General features: G+C 40.2%; 1 protein-coding gene across 6 annotated transcripts; it reads left to right on the forward strand.

The window, feature by feature from the left end:
• The first annotated feature begins 513 nt into the window (after positions 1 to 513).
• cramp1 (cramped chromatin regulator 1) lies at positions 514 to 17,697 on the forward strand. Of its 6 annotated transcripts, none has more exons than XR_013657744.1 (21): positions 514 to 699; positions 2,462 to 2,838; positions 4,408 to 4,610; positions 4,698 to 4,851; positions 5,136 to 5,219; positions 5,347 to 5,395; positions 6,411 to 6,496; positions 8,389 to 8,512; positions 9,512 to 9,593; positions 9,758 to 10,642; positions 11,164 to 11,341; positions 11,500 to 11,675; positions 11,757 to 11,831; positions 11,920 to 12,001; positions 12,550 to 12,660; positions 12,735 to 12,889; positions 14,117 to 14,303; positions 14,582 to 14,749; positions 15,198 to 15,343; positions 15,966 to 16,224; positions 16,298 to 17,697. XR_013657744.1 is itself a non-coding variant. In XM_011478322.3 (20 exons), the coding sequence occupies exons 2-20, from the start codon at positions 2,463 to 2,465 to the stop codon at positions 16,077 to 16,079; spliced, it is 3,435 nt and encodes a 1,144-aa protein (XP_011476624.1). In that variant the 5' UTR covers positions 514 to 699; position 2,462; the 3' UTR covers positions 16,080 to 17,697. The 6 variants fall into 6 exon arrangements, 3 of the variants coding, with proteins under 3 accessions (XP_011476624.1, XP_011476622.1, XP_011476623.1); XR_909172.4 differs by lacking the exon at positions 514 to 699 and adding an exon at positions 1,909 to 2,092; XR_013657743.1 differs by lacking the exon at positions 514 to 699 and adding an exon at positions 1,909 to 2,092 and having other exon boundaries at positions 11,164 to 11,332.
• Positions 17,698 to 18,835: the final 1,138 nt, after the last annotated feature.

The raw sequence follows: 18,835 nt of genomic DNA on the forward strand, positions 1-18,835 counted from the left end.
GCGCGAACGTTTAAATATTTTGGCCAAATGTGGCAAAAATCTCAAAATAATTTAATTCTCCTATAATACGGCATTTCTATAGCTAGTGCTTTTAATGGTGAAACTTTAACAAATTATTTTGGGAGAAAAAGTACAAATAAAGAACATCGTGAAGCTATTAACGTTATTTTTTCCAAGCCACTCTCGTAAATCCACAATATGGGATTCGTCAACGGGATACGCCTGTAAACATTTAAAGGCATCATCGACATTCTACCTTCTGATTTGCTTTTCAGGTTGTCAGTCACTTTATGGGCGGAACCTGATGATCAAACAATTAATTGCAATCCATAATTCTTTCGGATTTTAAATTCGTCGTGAACAAAGTCCTCACACACAAAATACCAAAATGTTTTAAGTTTAAAGCGTTAAAATGTTAGTGGTACAACTCCAGGGCATGACAGGAAGAAAATAGCAATTGGTCCTCTCTAGTCCCGCTTTCTGTAGCAATTCGTGTATTCTTCCATCAATCATATACTAAACCCGGCCTTTTAATCTTTTGGACCAATCATACCCTTTGTTTTTAAGTAGTGGTGGGTGTGTCTTAACTCGTGGACGATAGATGTGCAGGAACTGTCATCGGGTAGTGAGTTGCAGGGCTCCTGTTATTTAGCAATGCTAGCCTTTTTCTCGACTGGAAATAAGACACTTCAGCTTCAGGTAAATCCTTCCAATTTATGGAACGTTTGAGTTTAACATATGCCATTTTGATATATTTAGTAAATAATTGTTATGTCGTTTGAACATTAGCCACGTAGAGCTTTTATTTGGGTCTGTCCGCGCGTTATGTTAGCTAACAGGACAACAGTCCTGCTAGGTCCTGCTACGTGGATGTAAAGAAGCAATTTTCTTCGAATAACAATTATTATAATATAACTACAAATCTGTGCACCTATAAAGTTACGGCATATCTTACTAAATACATTTTTGAATAACTAGCCCGGGAGTGTGTGTACTGTCCAAACCTACGATCAATGATGCTGCCTGCAGAACTTAAAAACTTGACGTCTAACTTAAAAAGTTAAATGTAAACATTTTAAGTTGAAATGTAGCTTCGTATTGTGAATTATATTGAGGTATTTTGAAATTAGTATTCGTTGACTGTTTCAGACAGTTTTTAACTAGTAAGATCGATTCTACACATCTTTCAGTTACATTTAATGCTTAAGGAGAACAGTTTGGGACTTTTTAGGGCACATAATGGATGTTTCTTGTCATATTAGACTTCTTTAAAGTTGACCACATGTTAAAACATTTTAGTTTTTAATTGAATGACTTGTATCACTTAAAATATGCCACGAATAGCCTTTTGGTCTATCAATGTTTATTCATTCATTTTTACATGTTGTAAAAGTTTAAATGTCATTCCTGGTGCCATTACTTTGAAATGTCCTGTTCCTGGAAAACAACTTATTAATTAACTTATTTACTGTGGACATCATTTCAAAATAAAAGTCGTGGTGGTAATTCCTAATATACACCTGTAATTTAAAGGTAATTTCAATCAAGGTCTTAATTTCACACATATTCAATAAATCTGAATACGTTAGTAGAGTGGAGTGAAGTATGAGGAGCAAGAAAGGTTTTCCAGAAATATTACAGCTTCAAGATGGATGTGAAATTGTTTATTTGACTAAGAATAGTTCTGTTGTTAATGGTGACGTGGTGTCAAGTCAGCTTCAAATCAGGTTTATTAAAACTATCGAAAGTTACCAAATCCAACGAGGGCAAGGCAAGTGTGACGTGGCCTTCATTCAAGTATTACACGGTTATTTTGGCCTTACAGGTGTCATTTTCGCCTTTTGTTTGTTGTTTTCTTCGGTAAATGTGTTTTTATAAAGAAGCATTGAGTAAGATTGTAATTGATAGAAAACGGTTGAACTGCGCAGAGTTCGGCTCAGTCGAGGCAGCGGCGAGGAGAGAGGACAGAAAGCGGAGCGGCTCGCTTTCGGCTTTATTATGCTCCATTCGATCGGTTATCACCCACAGAACTGACAGGACTCATGGTGAAGAGAAAGAAGACGTCACCTACTGCCGAAAAGCGTGAAAATTGGTAAAATGACATCGGAAATAAACACTTTATTTAGAGGTCGAATGCAGCGATGGGCTTTCGTTGTCGTTTCTGCAGGGCGCTAAACTGAAAAGCGCTCGCATTTGAATTTAGTTGAAATTATTGGCCGTTATTGCGGAGAGACACTTTGTAAAACCTCTTCTCCTGTCTCCGGACATGACTTGTGGTTGATTTTAATTTATTCAATTCCGCTAAATGTATATATTTGGTGTTGTTTTGACGGGACTGAAGAGGGGATTTGAAACAAACAGCGGCGGCCATGTTGAGAGACTGAACGTCGTCTTTAGAAGTTCATTTTTCCACACTGCTTGGCTCGTAATGGGACAATTATCTGCGAATGTGTTTTGGCAGCATGACACCGGGATCCAGGGAGGGGATCGGGATCGATGGGAAGAGGAATCCGTCCAGAAAGCCCGACGGTTGCGACGAGGAGGAGAGCGGAGAGCAGGCGAGCGAGGAGCGGAGTACAAAGGGAGACGACCGAGTGGAAATTCTTAATCCATCAGCCACGGGTCTCAGCTCCGGTTCTGCCCAGGTCCTCCCTGCCTCCCCACCGAACCGGACCGGGCTAGGCTCGAACCAGCAGCCACCGACCTCGTCTGAACCCGCCCCTCCGTGTCACGACCAGCATCATTTTCTGCGATCCAGCGTTCGACCTCCGAGCAAACGGATACGGAAGGATTCAATCAGCGCGGCTATCAATGGACATGGCGGGGCAAAATCGAAAGGTACAGATCAGGGGGTGATCAGGGGGTTCGAACCCACACACCACATCTTTGTAGTTTCCATGGGTGTTTGTGTGGAGTCTGATGGTGTTTGTTTTGTTGTTGTCCAGTCCCTCCAGACTTCTGAGGGGGCTGCACTTCTGGCATTTCCAACAAAAGTTTGCAACACATCCTCTGTTTCTCAACAAAAGTCAGAAGAAGGAAAAACCAGAACCTTTTTTTTTTTAATTTGGGATGTCATTCATTTGATTTTCCGGTAGACTTCTTCTGAAGCTAAACACAATAGAAAAAAACTGCAGCTTTAAGCTTTTTGCTATTGTATCCTGGGATTGAGATGGAAAAAGTCGAAGTTTTTTTATTTTTATGAACCATTAACTCCTTCTATTTAGACAAAAGTGCAGTTAAGGAACAATTTTAGAAGTGTTTCAGTGAATTTGCATTTCAACAACAAATTTTATCCTTAAAATCCCACTCCGATCATCTTTTGATCTATTTCCAAAGTGTTCCCAGCTGCCTTTTAATTATAATTATGCAGTTTTTAAGGCAATATTAAAAAAAACTGTTGTTTTCTAGGACATAGTTTGGCCAAGTGAAGCAGTAAAAGAAAATTGCCTCAGAGTTGTGTGCAGAACTGTTGGCATGGGGGTAAGCCTGCCCCCGTTTCCCATCTTCTATCTGTTTACACTCTCTCCCACTGGCTTACAGACCCTCACCCCAGGCACAATAAAAATGGTGAGCATAATTGGAGCTATCCAGCCTTACAGTTTTGAGCTGTATGTCAGCTCAGGCAGGAAAAACAAAGACGTACATGGATCTAGTCTGAGAAGGGAAATAACGGCCTGACGACTGTAGCTTCTACATCAACATCTAATGCATTTTTTGTCTTCTCCTGATTCACAACAGTTTGAATAAAGAAACACTCAGAAGTGCAATAGCAAGCTTAATTTCTTTATGAATATCTCTGTCATATGAAAAATGCCTTTATTCTAACCTAAACTCAATTTGGGTTACAATGACACTCCACCCTCTTGGGGTTTGATTTCATGTCCCAAGAGGCATCGGGAGGTGATTTGATTGTGACACAAAATAGTTTCAGTGCCTCTTTGCAGCCAGGTTCATTCGTACCTCTGTAAATGAATGATTTGTTCATTTGTAAATGTTCACAGTTTGTGGATAAAACATCAACCCAACCCTTTATTTTTTGGTTAAAGGGAAAGTGAGTACGTCAGGAAATATATTTAAACTGCCCACTCTTTGACAGCTTGACCAAGAAAGCCCTACTTGTTTTGATATGATGCTATTTCGGCTATTTTGAGGCGTACTTATTTTTGTAGAGTTGCATCAAGGCTTATGCCTGTGTGCCTGAACACATCTTAGGAGGGGGAAAAAATGATCCTTCGTGTCCTAAAATGGTGTCTATATATGCAGTAACGCTGCACAGCCTTTAGTTTGTGTTGATGTTTCTGTGCGCTTTCCTAAACCATGTGGTGTCCACCATAAGAAGTCTTGCTTGACGTGTAATTTTCTTTCAAAAGTTTTCTTATTTGCTTCCCTTTTTTGTATGTAACACAGGGGCAGAGAACGGTTCTTCTTCCCATGGAGGTGTCGGACAGTCGGGGACTGTGGCTGGCTCCACAGGAGGAGTGTCCAAGGCATCCAAGGGTCAGGGGTCCACTGATAAAGACGAGCAGGCCGGTAACCAGAAGAGAGCCCGTCGACAGTGGGAGTCGTGGAGCGCCGAGGACAAAAATAGCTTCTTTGAGGGGCTCTACGAGGTAAAAAAAAAAAAATCCATCTGATGTGCAAACAAAATGGAAAAAAAGTTGTGATCTCTGCATCCTCTCCATAACTCCCCTTTCCAGCATGGCAAAGATTTTGAGGCAATCCAGAATAACATTGCGATGAAGTACAAAAAAAGAGGCAAGCCTGCCAACATGGTGAAGAACAAAGAGCAGGTCCGCCACTTCTACTACCGCACCTGGCACAAAATTTCCAAACACATCGACTTTGCCAACGGTAAAATATCTTTTCATTGTCTGAAAGAACAGATGCCACCCAATGAGCGCCAGTATTTGTTTTTTTTTAGCTGTGACTGATATTAATATCCACTGGTTATCATTTTAAAATACATTTTCCTCTTTCATATTCTTTTCTCAGGCTCTTTAAAAACATGTGTCGCAGACTTTTTTTTCTGATAAGCCATTTCCCTACTTAAAGCTGTCTATGTTATCTTCATGTAGCACACTCCTAGTTTCACCAGACTTCTGACTCGTGCCACTTTTCTCCTTCCCACTTTTCAGTATACAACCGCGTCCTGAAGAAATCCTCCCAAGAACTGTACGGCCTCATCTGCTACGCCGAGCTCCGCAAAAAAGTCGGCGGGTGTAAGTGAAAGGCTGCAGCGGCGCCTCCGTCTTCGAGTTATATGTTATTTGTCACTAAGCAAGTTACAGGAGAAGAGTCCCCTTAAAGCATTTTAAGCATCCCTTTATTTTTATTTTTTTTTGACAGTGATGGATGATAAGAATGTGGCGAAGCTGAATGAACTCATCCAGCAGGGGTAAGTTTAGAGATAAAACATCAGATTTGGTCATTGGGATTTTAACCTATCAGAAGTTAGGATTAGTCAGAATCAAAAAATAGTCCCAGTGGTTTAAATGAAATCAAATTGGTTAAGCAAATACTACAATTTTTTTCAATTTTTGCTAAATGGTTTCACACACAAAAATTATATTGCAGTTTTTAATAAAGTTTTGTAATAACAATTGGTATAAATGTGGCAATAAAGGAAAAATATTATGTGATCATATCATATGATCATATGTTCTTTCAGGAAAATGTTAATGAAGTTGCTACTCCCCCCTTTTTTCAAACACAAATTTTTTTACAATATTAGTAGTGAAGGTATATGGATTCATTTAAAATGTATTTTACAAAAAAAAATACATTTTCTGAAGAAATCAGAGAGCTAAAAATGTCAAAATCATGTTAAATCATTGCTCTACTTTCTCCACAAAGTCAACAATATTCCCCAGATCTTCTAAGCTCCTCAAAAATATTCTAATTTGAAGCATTTGAACCTTTTTCCTCCTTTGAATCTGCAGAAATTGATTCTCCTAAAGCAGCTGCTTCTTATCGTTCCTCTGTGGTTCAGCTCAACCAGATGTTTGCTGTTGAGACAAAAACGTGCACAGACAGAATCGAGCTGCATTGTCCTTCTAGTTACTCTAACTTTTGTCTCAGATTTTGTCTCATGTGTGCTGTATCGATGCACGATAAAGCTCCAGCTTGGGTCCTCTGCAGTATTCATGGTGTTTCCTTCTAGCAAAAAGCAAATTTAATCGCTATTGTTTTTTTTAGCTGAGCAATTAAACCACTTCCAGACTTTATTTGTTAATACACCCCCATTCTAGGAACTAAATCATTTCTCAGATGTTGCAGCATCTTCATCTTACACTGAAGAACCTCTGACTAATGTGTGCATGCCATTCATCTTTTTTAACACTGCTCTCTTTAGAATGAGTTTGTCACCACTTGTTATCATTTTTAATACTATTTCCTGTCTGCGTTACCAGGGCAACCACAGTACGCTCCAAAGGGAGGAACCTGCGAATAAAAGCACCCATGTGCCGAGCCCTGAAGAAACTTTGCGATCCAGATGGTGAGTAAGTTGACATCCAGGATGCTGTACAGCGGGGCAAAAAAAATATTCTCAGCCACCAATGTGCAAGGTCTCCCACTTGAAAAGATGAGAAATAAGTATCCAGTCCCCTACAAGCAAGTAAGATCCCACAGACTTGTAACTTCTCCTGTAAGATGATCATGTATATGTCCTCCACTCGTTACCTGTATTAATGGCACCTGTTTGAACTCATTATCTATATAAAAGACACCTGTCCACAACCTCAAACAGTTACTCTCCAAACTCCACTATGGCCAAGACCAAAGAGCTGTCTAAGGACACCAGAAACCAAATTGTTGACCTGCACCAGGCTGGGAAAGCAGCTTGGTGTGAAGAAATCAACTGTGGGAACAATTATTTTGAAATGGAAGACACACAAGACCACTGATAATCTCCCTCCATCTGGGGCTTCCTGCAAGATCTCACCCAGTGGGGTCAAAATGATCACAAGAACGGTGAGCAAAAATCTCAAAACCACACAGGGGGACCTAGTGAATGACCTGCAGAGAGCTGGGACCAAAGTTTCAAAGGCTACCATCATAGAAGTGTCCCCCTGCTAAAGCCAGTACATGTGCAGGTCCGTGTAGAGTTAGCTAGAGAGCATTTGGATGATCCAGAAGAGGATTGGGAGAATGTCCTATAGATGAAACCAAAATAGAACCTTTTTCTAAGAACTCTACTCGTGATGTTTGGAGGAGAAACAATGCTGAGTTGGATCCAAAGAACACCATACCTACTGTCAAACACGGGGATGGAAACATCATGCTTTGGGGCTGTTTTTCAGCAAAGGGACCAAGACGACTGAACTGTGTAAAGGAAAGAATGAATGGGATTATGTATTGTCAGATTTTGAGCGAAAACCTCCTTCCATCAGCAAAGGCATTGAAGATGAAACGTGGCTGAGTCTTTCAGCGTGACAACCATCCCAAACACACTGCCCTGGTAACGAAAGAGTGGCTTCATAATAAGCATTTCAAGGTCCTGGAGTGGCCTAACCAGTCTCCAGATCTCACCACCAAACAAAAGTTTTGGAGGAAGTTGAATGTCCGTGTTGCACAGCAACAGCCCCAAAAATTCACTGCTCCAAAGGAGATCTGCATGGAGGAATGGGCCAAAATACCAGCAACAGTTTGTGAAGACTTACAGAAATCGTTTGACTGCTGTCATTACCAAAGAAGGGTATATAACAAGGTATTGAGTTGAACTTTTGTTATTAGCCACATATTCATTTTAATCATAATTTACAAATGCATTATTTAAAAATCAGTGTGATTTTCTGGATTTTTTCCCCATCATGTCTGTTATAGTTTAAGTATACCTATGATGAAAATTATCTTTTTAAGTGGGACAACCTGCACATTGGTGGCTGACTAAATTCATTCCTGCCCCACTGTACATAACATCTCAAAACTAATGTTGGAAAAAAAGAGATAAAAAAACATGACTCCTAAAAATACAAACCACATGAATGGTGACACACAGCTTCTGTGGGGGCCAAGACAAAGGCATCGTGTGGGTTAATGATGTTGAAAGCAGAGCCAGTAGGGGAGGAATATGGTGATGGAGGTTCATTTTTATTCTCAGGCTGTCATTGGTCACTCTTCAGTGGTACCAGCATTGAATCATTAAAGAAGAAATGCAGCAAATGAAAAAATCCTCTGAAATGTTACACTGAAAGCCTCTTTCTTACAGTAAGTGCTATACTGTAGAGCCGATGCACCACTGTGCCAGCAACAAAAAGGGATTGGGAGCGAGGGAAAGTTGTATTGCAGGCACTTTTGATTCTTAAAGCTAAAAATCTCAGCTCCCTGCTGCCTAAAAACACCTGATCCTGGCTCACCTTAACATCTCAGGGTTTCATCTCACTGCAGGAGTAAGTGATGAGGAGGACCAGAAGCCAGTGCGTCTACCCCTGAAGGTGGCAGTGGAGCTCCAACCACGCAGTAATTACTCCTGGGCCCGTGTTCAGACTCTCGCCCATAATCCTCGCCTCAGGTCAGACATGCGTCAGCTAATATTCTTCCTAAAAAAAGAAAACCACTAATGTCTGTTTCTGTTATGTATTTTTAAAAATGATAATGCCCTCTTAAAGTTTATCCAACATGTTTGTACTCAAATATTTTTTTGCATCTCACTTTATCCTATTAATCTGGTTCTGAACTAATATATTGCTTAAAAGTACACAGATATGAATGGTAAGAGCTTTAATACCAAGTTACCCAAAAATTCAACATAATACATTTTAAAAATCAACAAAACAAAAATCAGGTAGGAACAAATGAAAGAAACAATCTTAGCAAAAGCATTTACCTCAGGATTCTGGAGCTTCATGCTGAAGCCTCTGGTATGTGTCTGGCTGGTCAAGGGTTCATCCTGCAGCAAAGTCATGAGTCAGAACTGCACTATGACCACTTAAGGAATAAAAGACAAAAAACAGGAAAACTGGAGGAGAGTTTAGTCTTTGTTTGGTTTTTTAAAAATAATTTTTATGAACCTTTCCTGTTTACTGTTTGCCGACCGTAGTCGTCAGCACAGGGGAGCCGGTCCAGGGACGAGCAGCTCGCCTGGTTCCGACCCGCTTTTGGTTCAGACCTGCTCACAAAAATGCAACAGACGACCCGGAGAGGTTCTGCATGACGAGGCTTTTATTCTCTCCTCACTCATCCACCTTCAACATGTACTGTTTTTTTTTTTAAAGAATTGCTTTTGAGCTGTTGAGTTTTTGCATAAAAAGTTAAAAAAAAACAACAACAACAAATGATTAGCTTAATCAGAAGAGGTTGAACAGGAGTTCTATTTTGTTTGGATTTTTTCTACATCAGTTTTCTTTCTGTTTTAGCTTTTTACTCTCTGAGTACAGAAATCTAAACTGCTCAGTTAAAAAAAGAAAATGCCTGGTGTCTTCTAACTGCAATGTAAATTTACTTTTTTTTTACCATATTAAACGTGTGATCTGCGTTTCTAAGTAAAGCCGTTGTTGCCTTTTTAACACAGGATGGTGGTGGAACTTCACAGGAAAGTTTCCAGCCTCATCGAGTACCTGAAGCAGAAGTGGGCTTACCAAGACCAGAGAATAGTATCCTTGAAAGTTTATTTACAGCATGTTTGCATTTTACACAAGGATTACATTCACGTTTGATCATCAATCCTCATCTAAAAAGTTTTGCTGAAAGAATACTTCCATTGGTGGCGTATTCTGCCAAAAGGCATCCGTTCTCGTCCTTAAAACAAACACTTCAGCTCAACAGTCTGAAGGAGAGAGAAGCTCTGGAGGGCAGCCAGTCCATCACGGTCTCCCCCAGCAAGGGTCCGCAGGAGGAGCTGTGTCTTTTCCCGTCCGAGAACAGCACCTTGATTACACTTCCTGGTGTGGCCCGGGTGGTTCACTCCAAAGCGTCTTGTACTGTGCATTGGCTTGAGACCGGCAAGAACCGACCCAACGCCAAGGAACTGCCAGCGGCTCAGATTCTAGGCATCCACACGGCTGCGCCCAGAGGGACCAGCAAATCTGGACGTGGAAGCGCGAATGTCGGTGGGATCTCTGCAGCTGCGATAGCTGATAGTCGTCGGACTGAAGGCTCTAATACTGAACCGTCACCGGACAGTTCTGGAAAAGTGGATGAAAAGAAACTTCAGCATATGGGGCTTCTTCCAGAAGAAGGAAACGGGACGGGATCACCTGAGACCACAGAGGTCAACAGTGGCTTATTGGCAAACCGAAGCACTGAGGGGTCATGTGGCGTTGCGGAAATCTCCAATGATCCGTGCAAAGAGGAGCCAAACGCCAGCACCTCCTCCCCAGAAACGGCAGCGACCCATCCAGCCAAACCTGCTGCGGGCGGCTCAGAGGAGGCTGTGTCCCAACCGACAAAGGAGCGAACCGTCGAGCAGATCAGAGAAGAGGGCTGGAGCGCGCGCGACACAGACGTCACCCTGGCCGAGCTCTACCTGATGTTTGGAAAGCCGGGCAAACTGCAGCTGGAGTACGAGTGGCAGCATGTGGTGGCTCCCTCCAGCAACCAAGAAGAGGGCCAGCCATCGGTCCCGTCCAGGCCCAACAGAACAAACCGGGTTTTACGCTGCCTGCTGAAGCTGGTTCAAACCGAGGTTAATCCTAAACCTTTGGTAGGAGAACACTCACAAACAACCCCGGTTTTACGCATCATTCCTTCATTTACTTTAAGGTTTGAATAAGTTTAGAAAACATTAAAAAGACTGCATTTAAATGAGTAAACACGCCAGACTGCTGAAATAAACCCACATCATTTGATGTGTGATAAAGATGAAACATAGCCTCAGCCTACACATTAAATGTGTTTTTATAAATCATTAAGTAAATATTTACAACCTTCTGCATTTTTTAATTTAGAGAAATCGTATCCCAGAGTGGAACTCGATACACAAACACTTTCCACTGCTGGGTTGTGTTTTTGGAACGACTAATAAAGTTTTCTTTTATAAAATGTCATCCCAAAAAGAAGTATAAAATAAAAAAGCAAAGACATCCTTAACAATAGTCTTTATGCTCCAGCTTTTATAGCCAATAACATTATAACTGTTGTGCTTTCGTTGCTTGGGTTTTATCACATTCATTATTCAAACAGATGGATTTGTGACCTGTTGTTCTTACTTATGCTGCCTTTCAGGCTCCAGAAGTTTGCTCTACAGCCACATCGCCCCTTAAGAGCCATCAGGAGGAGCAAAATCAGTCCATTACCCCCCCAGGAAAAGGTCCGATCGCAGGCGTTCGCAGCCCCAACTGCAGCCGACAGCCGGCCTCCGTCCGAGTGGCGAGGATCCACTCCCCAAACACAGGTGCCTCAGGTATTTTCTACCATCTTTTGAATACTCTGAGGTTGCGTAGTCCTTCAACATTACTCATCTGCTTTTATTTTTTTTCCCATACTCAGAACTTAACAGTTGTTAAACACAGTTTTAATTATTGAATTGGACTGATGAAGAGAGAATATCCGTCTCCCCAGGTGGCCGTAACCTTCCTCGCTCCCTGCTGGGGGCGCCGAATGCAGGCAGCGATGCAGAAGGCGGCGTGTTTGCAGTACCCACCACACTACCTCCCAACAGTTCCCGCTACAACCGAATGTTCTCCCCCAACAAGGAAGCGCAGCTCGCCTTCAGACAGCAGCTGGACTCCATAAGTGTAAGCGGCACGTCTCCGTGTAAACATGACAAAGATGAGGCGTTCGTTAAAAAAAGGTTCATCTGGAACCTCTTCCTGCAGATGCAGTCGGACCTTTTCCTTAACCGCCAAAGGAAACCAAGAAACAGACAACTCCGGAAACCCCTTGTAGTTCAGGTGTGAAGCAGAGGTTTTCAAGTGAAGGTCATCCAAGTTTGCGTGCAATGCTTAAAGGAAACATTTTCCTTTCCACTTTTATTTGCAGAGAACGCTGCTGCCCCGGACTACAGGAGACACTTCTCAACACGTCTGCTCCTTCTCCATTCTTTCAAACTCCTCCGCTACAGGTACTGTTGCAAAATCAAACTCTTTCAGAGGAAAAGGTTTCCAGACTGAAATGGAAGCAATAAATACAGAGGAAAGTTGTGTTTTTAACATCTTCTTGTGGCATTTTTCTGATGATGGAGAACTTAAATAAAGAAAATGATGCTTAAAATGGCTTTTATGAGCACAAGTATTTATTTATTTATTCAAATTGTTGTGAATTAGGAGCAGACGAAAAAATGCTATTTGATATGCTTGTAGTTGTGACGTAGAAGCTACAATCATCAGACCACAAGCTTCCTGCTCTGCTCCATTCCGATGCATCCACTTGTAGACGACTACTTCATTTTCCTCGAAAATGAAGTGAAATAAAATGAGGAAAATGAAGTGTAAAATGAAGCTTTTACAAAAAAATGAAGAGTAGGATTTTAAGGTTATTCCTCGTTTTAAGATTGCAATATTCTTATGAAATGTCATTAATATTTGCTTTCTAAATAGGTTTTTTCTTGTTTGTAAACAAGAGTTGTAGTTAGTTTATTTCTCATTTTCCCTCATTGTTTCCTCTCTTTAGGGACTGGATCTTTTCGACCAATCAATACTCGTTTGGCTCCATCCACTCGTCCTCCTCTGACTAAAACCTCGCCTGCATCATCTAGCTCTGCAGCATCCAGCGAGCTCTCCAGTATGGACTCTTCATTTTTAGGTTTTTAGCTAATGAAGATATGACTAATCTTTTGTCTTTGATTACACGTTCAGGTGCCATCGACCTGGCGGCTAAGTCTGCGGGCATCATCCCTGGCAGTCCATGTCCAGATCTGGATTCCTCCACTGTTGACGGCGCTTTGCTCACAACGCCACCCATTGCTGAAGCAGAACCGGACACCCACCTCCTTCAGCAAAGCGTTCCAGAGGTCTGGACTGCAAACACACACACGAGCACAGCGCAAACACATCACTATGTCTTCTGAGGGACAAGAAAAGTGTTTGATTGTGCAGACTATCTCACTGAAGAAGATGATAGAGGCCTATAATGTTCATCATAGATTCACTTCAACTGTAAGAGACGGTATGTAAAAAATAGTCCAGGAACATGTTTAACTTTAAAGGATTTATTTATATAAACCAAAAGCTCCCTGCTTTAGCTAGGCCCCTCTAGAATTTTCCTGCCTGATCTGCTTTTGATTACCTGGATCAGGTGTGTTTTGCCAAAAAGGAGCTTCAGTTGTAGGTTGGCCATCGCGGCCTGGATTCTGACACCCCTGCCTGATCTTAATGGTCCAGAGGAGGATTGGGAGAATGGCATAGGACCAAAATGGAACTCTTTGGTATAAACACCACTTGCTGTGCTTGAAGAAGGACGAATGCTGATTTTCATCCCTAGAAGACTAAACCCAGTGTGAAGCTTGGGGGTGGAAACATAAGGCTTTGGGGCTTTTTTTTTGCTAAGCAGAAACAAAGACTGATACATATTTAGGAAAGCATAAATGGAGTCACGTATGTGGAGATTTCTGTCCAAAAAAAAACCTCCTTCCAACAGTGAGAACACTGAGAATGAAGCATGGCCGGATCTTCTGTCATTGGATTTGGAAATTGGTTTATTTTAAAGCAATCCAAACGAAAATCAATCTATACAGAGCTATATCAAACTTAGGATATGTAGTCGTGACATTAATTGGAGAATACATATACACACGCATACAACCACATACATGTGTAAATAGTTCAGTTGTTGCGTTTAATCATAAATAGACACATTAACTCTTATGACACATGAGACTTTTAAATGTTAAGTTTGTCAAAAGGAGTTTCATTAAATTCTTGAAAGGAAGTGGGAGGAAACAAATGTATGTAATCCCAGCCCTGTTTTGCTTTACTTATTAACCTTTTATTTCTTTTTTTATTTCCTTTACATCAATTATCATTATCCAGTTCTTAACTTCTAATCAAATATTTATACTTTACCAAAACAGATTCAGGTTATTTAAAAAATCCACAAGTATCAACACATCAGATGAGAAAGATGAAGCACATCTTAATTACTAAGCAGACACATTATTTCAGAAATCATTATAACCTGTCCAGCCCCTTTTTTTGTTTTGCATAAAGTTTGCCACTGAATATGAATGTCGTTTCTCCAGAATGGTCTGCCTCCACCGTCTCCTGGAGGGAGCGGAAGTCGAGACTCGCTCCTGTCTCCACCCAGCGTTGCCTCGCTTCTCGACATCTCTCTGCCCGGACCTCCAGAAGAAGCTCTCGCGCCAGGAGAACCTCAGACACAAATCAGTGACTCCATCATTGAGCTCGCCATCAACTCAACACACTATGGTTAGGATGAGAAGGTTTCTCTGCTTTGGTTTTTTTGTCCAGCCTTCTCAGATCAAATCAATAATATGTCAGCCGTATTTATTCTGACCTGAAATGCAAACTTAAAATCTCCCCGCTTGAAATCTGTGAAAGCTAGCAAAATGTAATTTAGTTTTTAAAACAGGTACATTTATTTTTAGTGAGCTTTCCCTGCTAGTTTGAACTAAAAACTCTAATTTTTAACATACCAAACATGTACCTGAAGTTGGGAGTGAAGTGCAGTTTGGGTTTTTCTGCAGGGGAGGAGGCAGCCCTCTCTCCAGCCAAGCTGGGCAATGGGGATCACTCCAAGCTGTTGGCCTCCTCTCCCTCCGTCAGCCCATCAAGAGGCTGGATTCCTTCACCAAGCCACGACCCCCAGTGGTACCCAAGTGACTCGAGTGACTCCACACTGGGTTGTCTTCTTTGTAAGTCCCTTAAATTTCTTTATGTTCTTTTTTTCTTTCCAGTAATTTGATGTATCACATCTTCAGATAGCTGTAAAATGAACCAGTAAACTCACCAACCTATAAACAAATATCTATTCATCGTATGTTATTTCTGCTCCAGCTGTCCAACCGTCTGCACATTTATATTCATTGGCACAAGTGACTATTCCATTTTTCAGTAGGTACCTTAGAACCTCTGAAGCGCATTTTTGAAGAACAAATACAAGATCTAGATGCAAAAATTGCAACCTGCAGACACTGATTAAAAGGTTACAGCTGGAAACTAATTTTCACGTCTGCGTTCCTGGTTTAGTGTCAATGTGCCGTCATACGGACTCAGCTTTGACGCAATAGTGACCTGGGGTTCTCTGTGTGTGGCCATTCTTGTTCAGTGTTGTTTTTGTTTGGTTTTTTTAAACCTTCATAGCTAGCATGGTGTCTCCTGATAAAAGCAAGAGGACCACCCTGACCCCCTCTGGCCCCTCCAGCGGCACAGCTCTGCTTGGTCCCAGCCTTCTGGACTGCAACTCCCATGACTCCTTTCAATCCCGTGGCCTTCCTGATGTGGCAGAGGTTAGCCGGTGCTCCTCCATTTGTTTGGATTTAGCAATCACACTTTCCTTCTTATTATTCTGTTAACCCTAACTCTACACGCTAACCCTAGCTAAGACTGAAAGCATCCGATTCTAAACAGATGAGTCAAATGCCATAAAGAATTTGTGAACAAATGATTAGAAATCAGTTCAAAAAAGCTGGACCGAAGGTAAATGAAATCCTGTTTGCCATCAGGAAGCAGTTATGTATTGAGATTTTGGTTTAGTTCTGGTTAAAACTTGTAGAACTCATTAAAATATGTACAACTAATGAGTAAAATGTACAACTTTGTTGCACTAAACCGTTATGTCAACCATCCAGGGCGTATATTTGCCCAACAGTCACTGGGATAGGCTCCAGCATCCTGTTGACTCCAAGAGGGATTTAGAAAATAAACTCTTTCATGTTTTCTTTGACTTTAAATAAAAAAAAAATAAACCTAAACCTCAACTTTGTCTGGGAGAAATACAGTTTATTAAATAAAAATTTAGATTTTACTTGGGGAAAAAAAACTACATCATGTACTTATTTTTAGATGTTTTGATCTGGGAAAACATTTCCACAGATCAAACAAAAGCTGTTTGTGTCTTTTCCACTGCAGATGGACTCTCAGCTTGCCTGCATGATGAGTGAGAGCAGCGTGGACTACATCGCTCGCTTCAACGACTTGGCTCAGGAGCTGGCAGTGACTGAGCCCTCCATCCCACCTCCGTGACGAGGGAACCGGCTCCGTCAAGCCATCTGCTTAGACGTTAGACGACCACCAAGAAACCTCTCGAAAGCCATCGCCACTCTGTTTGTAAAAGTGCAATAATAACAGTGAACCCTGACCGTTTGGTGTCACTGAACTGTTCTTTAAGGTAAAACATGCCCTTTAAAAACACTTTAGAGAATAAATATATATGAGTTTACAAAACCCAACCTCATGTACAGGAAAAGACTACGCCATATTTGAACAAATATCTCCTCCAGTCTGTCACGTCTCGTCCTGCTCTGTTGTTGTGTGCGAGTGTGCACATCCAGCAAAGCCTTCAAGTCTGATCCTGACCCGGTGGCCTCCGCAGAGTCCTGGACCCGAATGTGAGGAGGCTGCAAAAGTGGCACACAGCAAAAGTGTGGCATCGCACCAGTGTCCTCCCCCCACCCCTTCTGTTTCCATGTGCTCCTCATCTCATGATTCAGGTCGAACTGGTTTTTGTTTTAAACAGGCACTTTTGGATGTTGGCTGCGTTCCATTCAGCCTCATATGCAAAGGCAGCTTGTATTTATCACTAATTAAAATTCTCTGCAGTTTGCATTTTTATTTAGGTGCTTAAAGAATTTCCAGGTTTGTTTGTTTTTTCCTTTTTCTATTAGCTGTAGAAACAGAATATTTATATTTAAAAAGACATTTTGCATCCACATTTCAGTTTTTTGGTGTCATCAAACTCTTACGCCATCCTTTTTTGTGTAGCATCGTCATAAAAGTTGAGATTTGTTTAAATTTCAGTGTAACTGATTTGTTTTAATTATAATTTTAAAATCCAAACATATTTTAAAGGACATCCCATTTTTTAATATATAATTGAACAAAAAGGAATCCTACAAATTAAAAGCAGTAGTTTAACACTCAATTTAATCTTTACAAAAAGTAAGAAGAATGTATTTAAATCAAACACTAAAGCCATAAATAATTAATATTCAGCTTAAATTGAGTCTTAAACTTTTTGAAGAATTTACAAGAATTCCCTCAGAGTAGCTTTGAACACTAAAGCAGCATGATTGGCTTCTAGACACGTGAATTCTTGATTTACATGATGTCACTCTTGTTATTAAGACTGAAGGTAAATTCATCCATACAGGTATTTACTATGTAATAAATACTGTGAAAACCAGGCCTGGTGCATAAAAATGTTGAATTAGCATAATCAGTGTGATGTTTGTTCCATCTGTAGGAGTGGTTGGCATTATTCCACACCTTTTTGAGCAAATTCCTTCAGGACCTTTTTTGAGGTTTTTTAATGAACAATCTAGATATGGTTTGTTCATTAATGTTAAAAACAAAATCTCTGGAATAACTTCATAATGTCACACTAGCTTCTAAGTAAGGATTAGAAACAGCAGGTTTGGTTTAAATCTGTTCAATTTGTGTTTTTCTGTTGTACAAATTCCAATACTCACTGCGCTTGTGTAACATAATGTACATTGTTATTTGGACTATTTATTAACATTTCGGATAGAGTGCTTTCTGTTTAACTTAATATTAAGGTGACATTTAAAAAGGAAAACCAATTTGAAGTTTTCAGTTTGTAAAAGGTGTTTTTATTCCGTGTATAAAGATAGATTTAAACCTGTTTGTGTCTCGTTTCTGCTTCTCATTTACTTATAAAAAAGGCTTAGTTTTTTTAATGATTTATCTTCAATAAAATATCAGAAAAATTAATGTTATAAGATAAAATATTGCTTACCCCTTATTAGTCCAGGGCCTTCTTGAACATTTTCTAACATATTTTATAGTTTGCTCTAATAATTTATCACAAAAACCATCTTTTTTAATAAAAAAGTTTTTTTAGATCAAATGTGTAGAGACAAAATAAAAAGTTACAAACCAAAAAAAAAAAGCTAACAATGAGGCCGACCCTATGTGAATATGTCTGGAAATCCAAGCAAAGCTTCACTAAACTACATACAAAGTTCCAATGATTTATTCCAAGAGGTTTTAAAATTATGCGACATAAATATTGTGTAAAACCAAACATTTTAAAGCCTTTTAGAGATCTTGCCATTAAATAGGGTGATGAGATTACCAAACACCAAATTAGTTTAGGGACTACCAAGAGTTAAGCACTCACATTTTTTAAATGTGATTTTCATTTGAATTTATTAAATATTTATTTGGGAAACAAACAAAAAAAAATTCATTTAAAAACAGTTGTTAGGAAAAACATGTTCCAGAAAGCAGTCAGGTTCTTTATAAAAAAAAAAAACTCAGTGGGCAGAAAATAAACTAAATCAGATTTCATTTTTTGACTCATCCCAGACACATTGATGTGTTTTTCCACATGGGGGCTGGTATCACTTCCAAAAAGCTTAATCATTGCAATTTTACATTTTTTCCAGTATCCTGTTTTTCAAATTGACAGTCAAGGCTCATTTTATTTAGTGAGAAAAAAACCAACAGTAATATCACTGAACACCAATGAAATTCTAAGTTTAATCTGAATTTAATACATTAAGGAACAAACTGAAAGCAACTTTTGCAAGAAAGAAATTTACCTATTTGACTAATCTGTTTGTTTTTTTAACCCTTGTGCTATCCTAGGCACTTTAACATTGGGAGTTGGGTCATCTAGACCCACTAGACAGTGCTCTGAACCTTTTCTCTTCAATGATTTGTGATCTTCACTGGTGTCCATGGATTACATGAAATCTTTCCACCTTTATCCACCTTTGTCATGGTAGGAAGAACATGTCAATGTAAGGGTGGGGTCA

Source organism: Oryzias latipes, chromosome 8 (genome assembly GCF_053564925.1).
Source record: "Oryzias latipes strain Hd-rR chromosome 8, Olatipes_Hd-rR_3.1".
Classification (NCBI taxonomy): Eukaryota; Metazoa; Chordata; class Actinopteri; order Beloniformes; family Adrianichthyidae; genus Oryzias; species Oryzias latipes.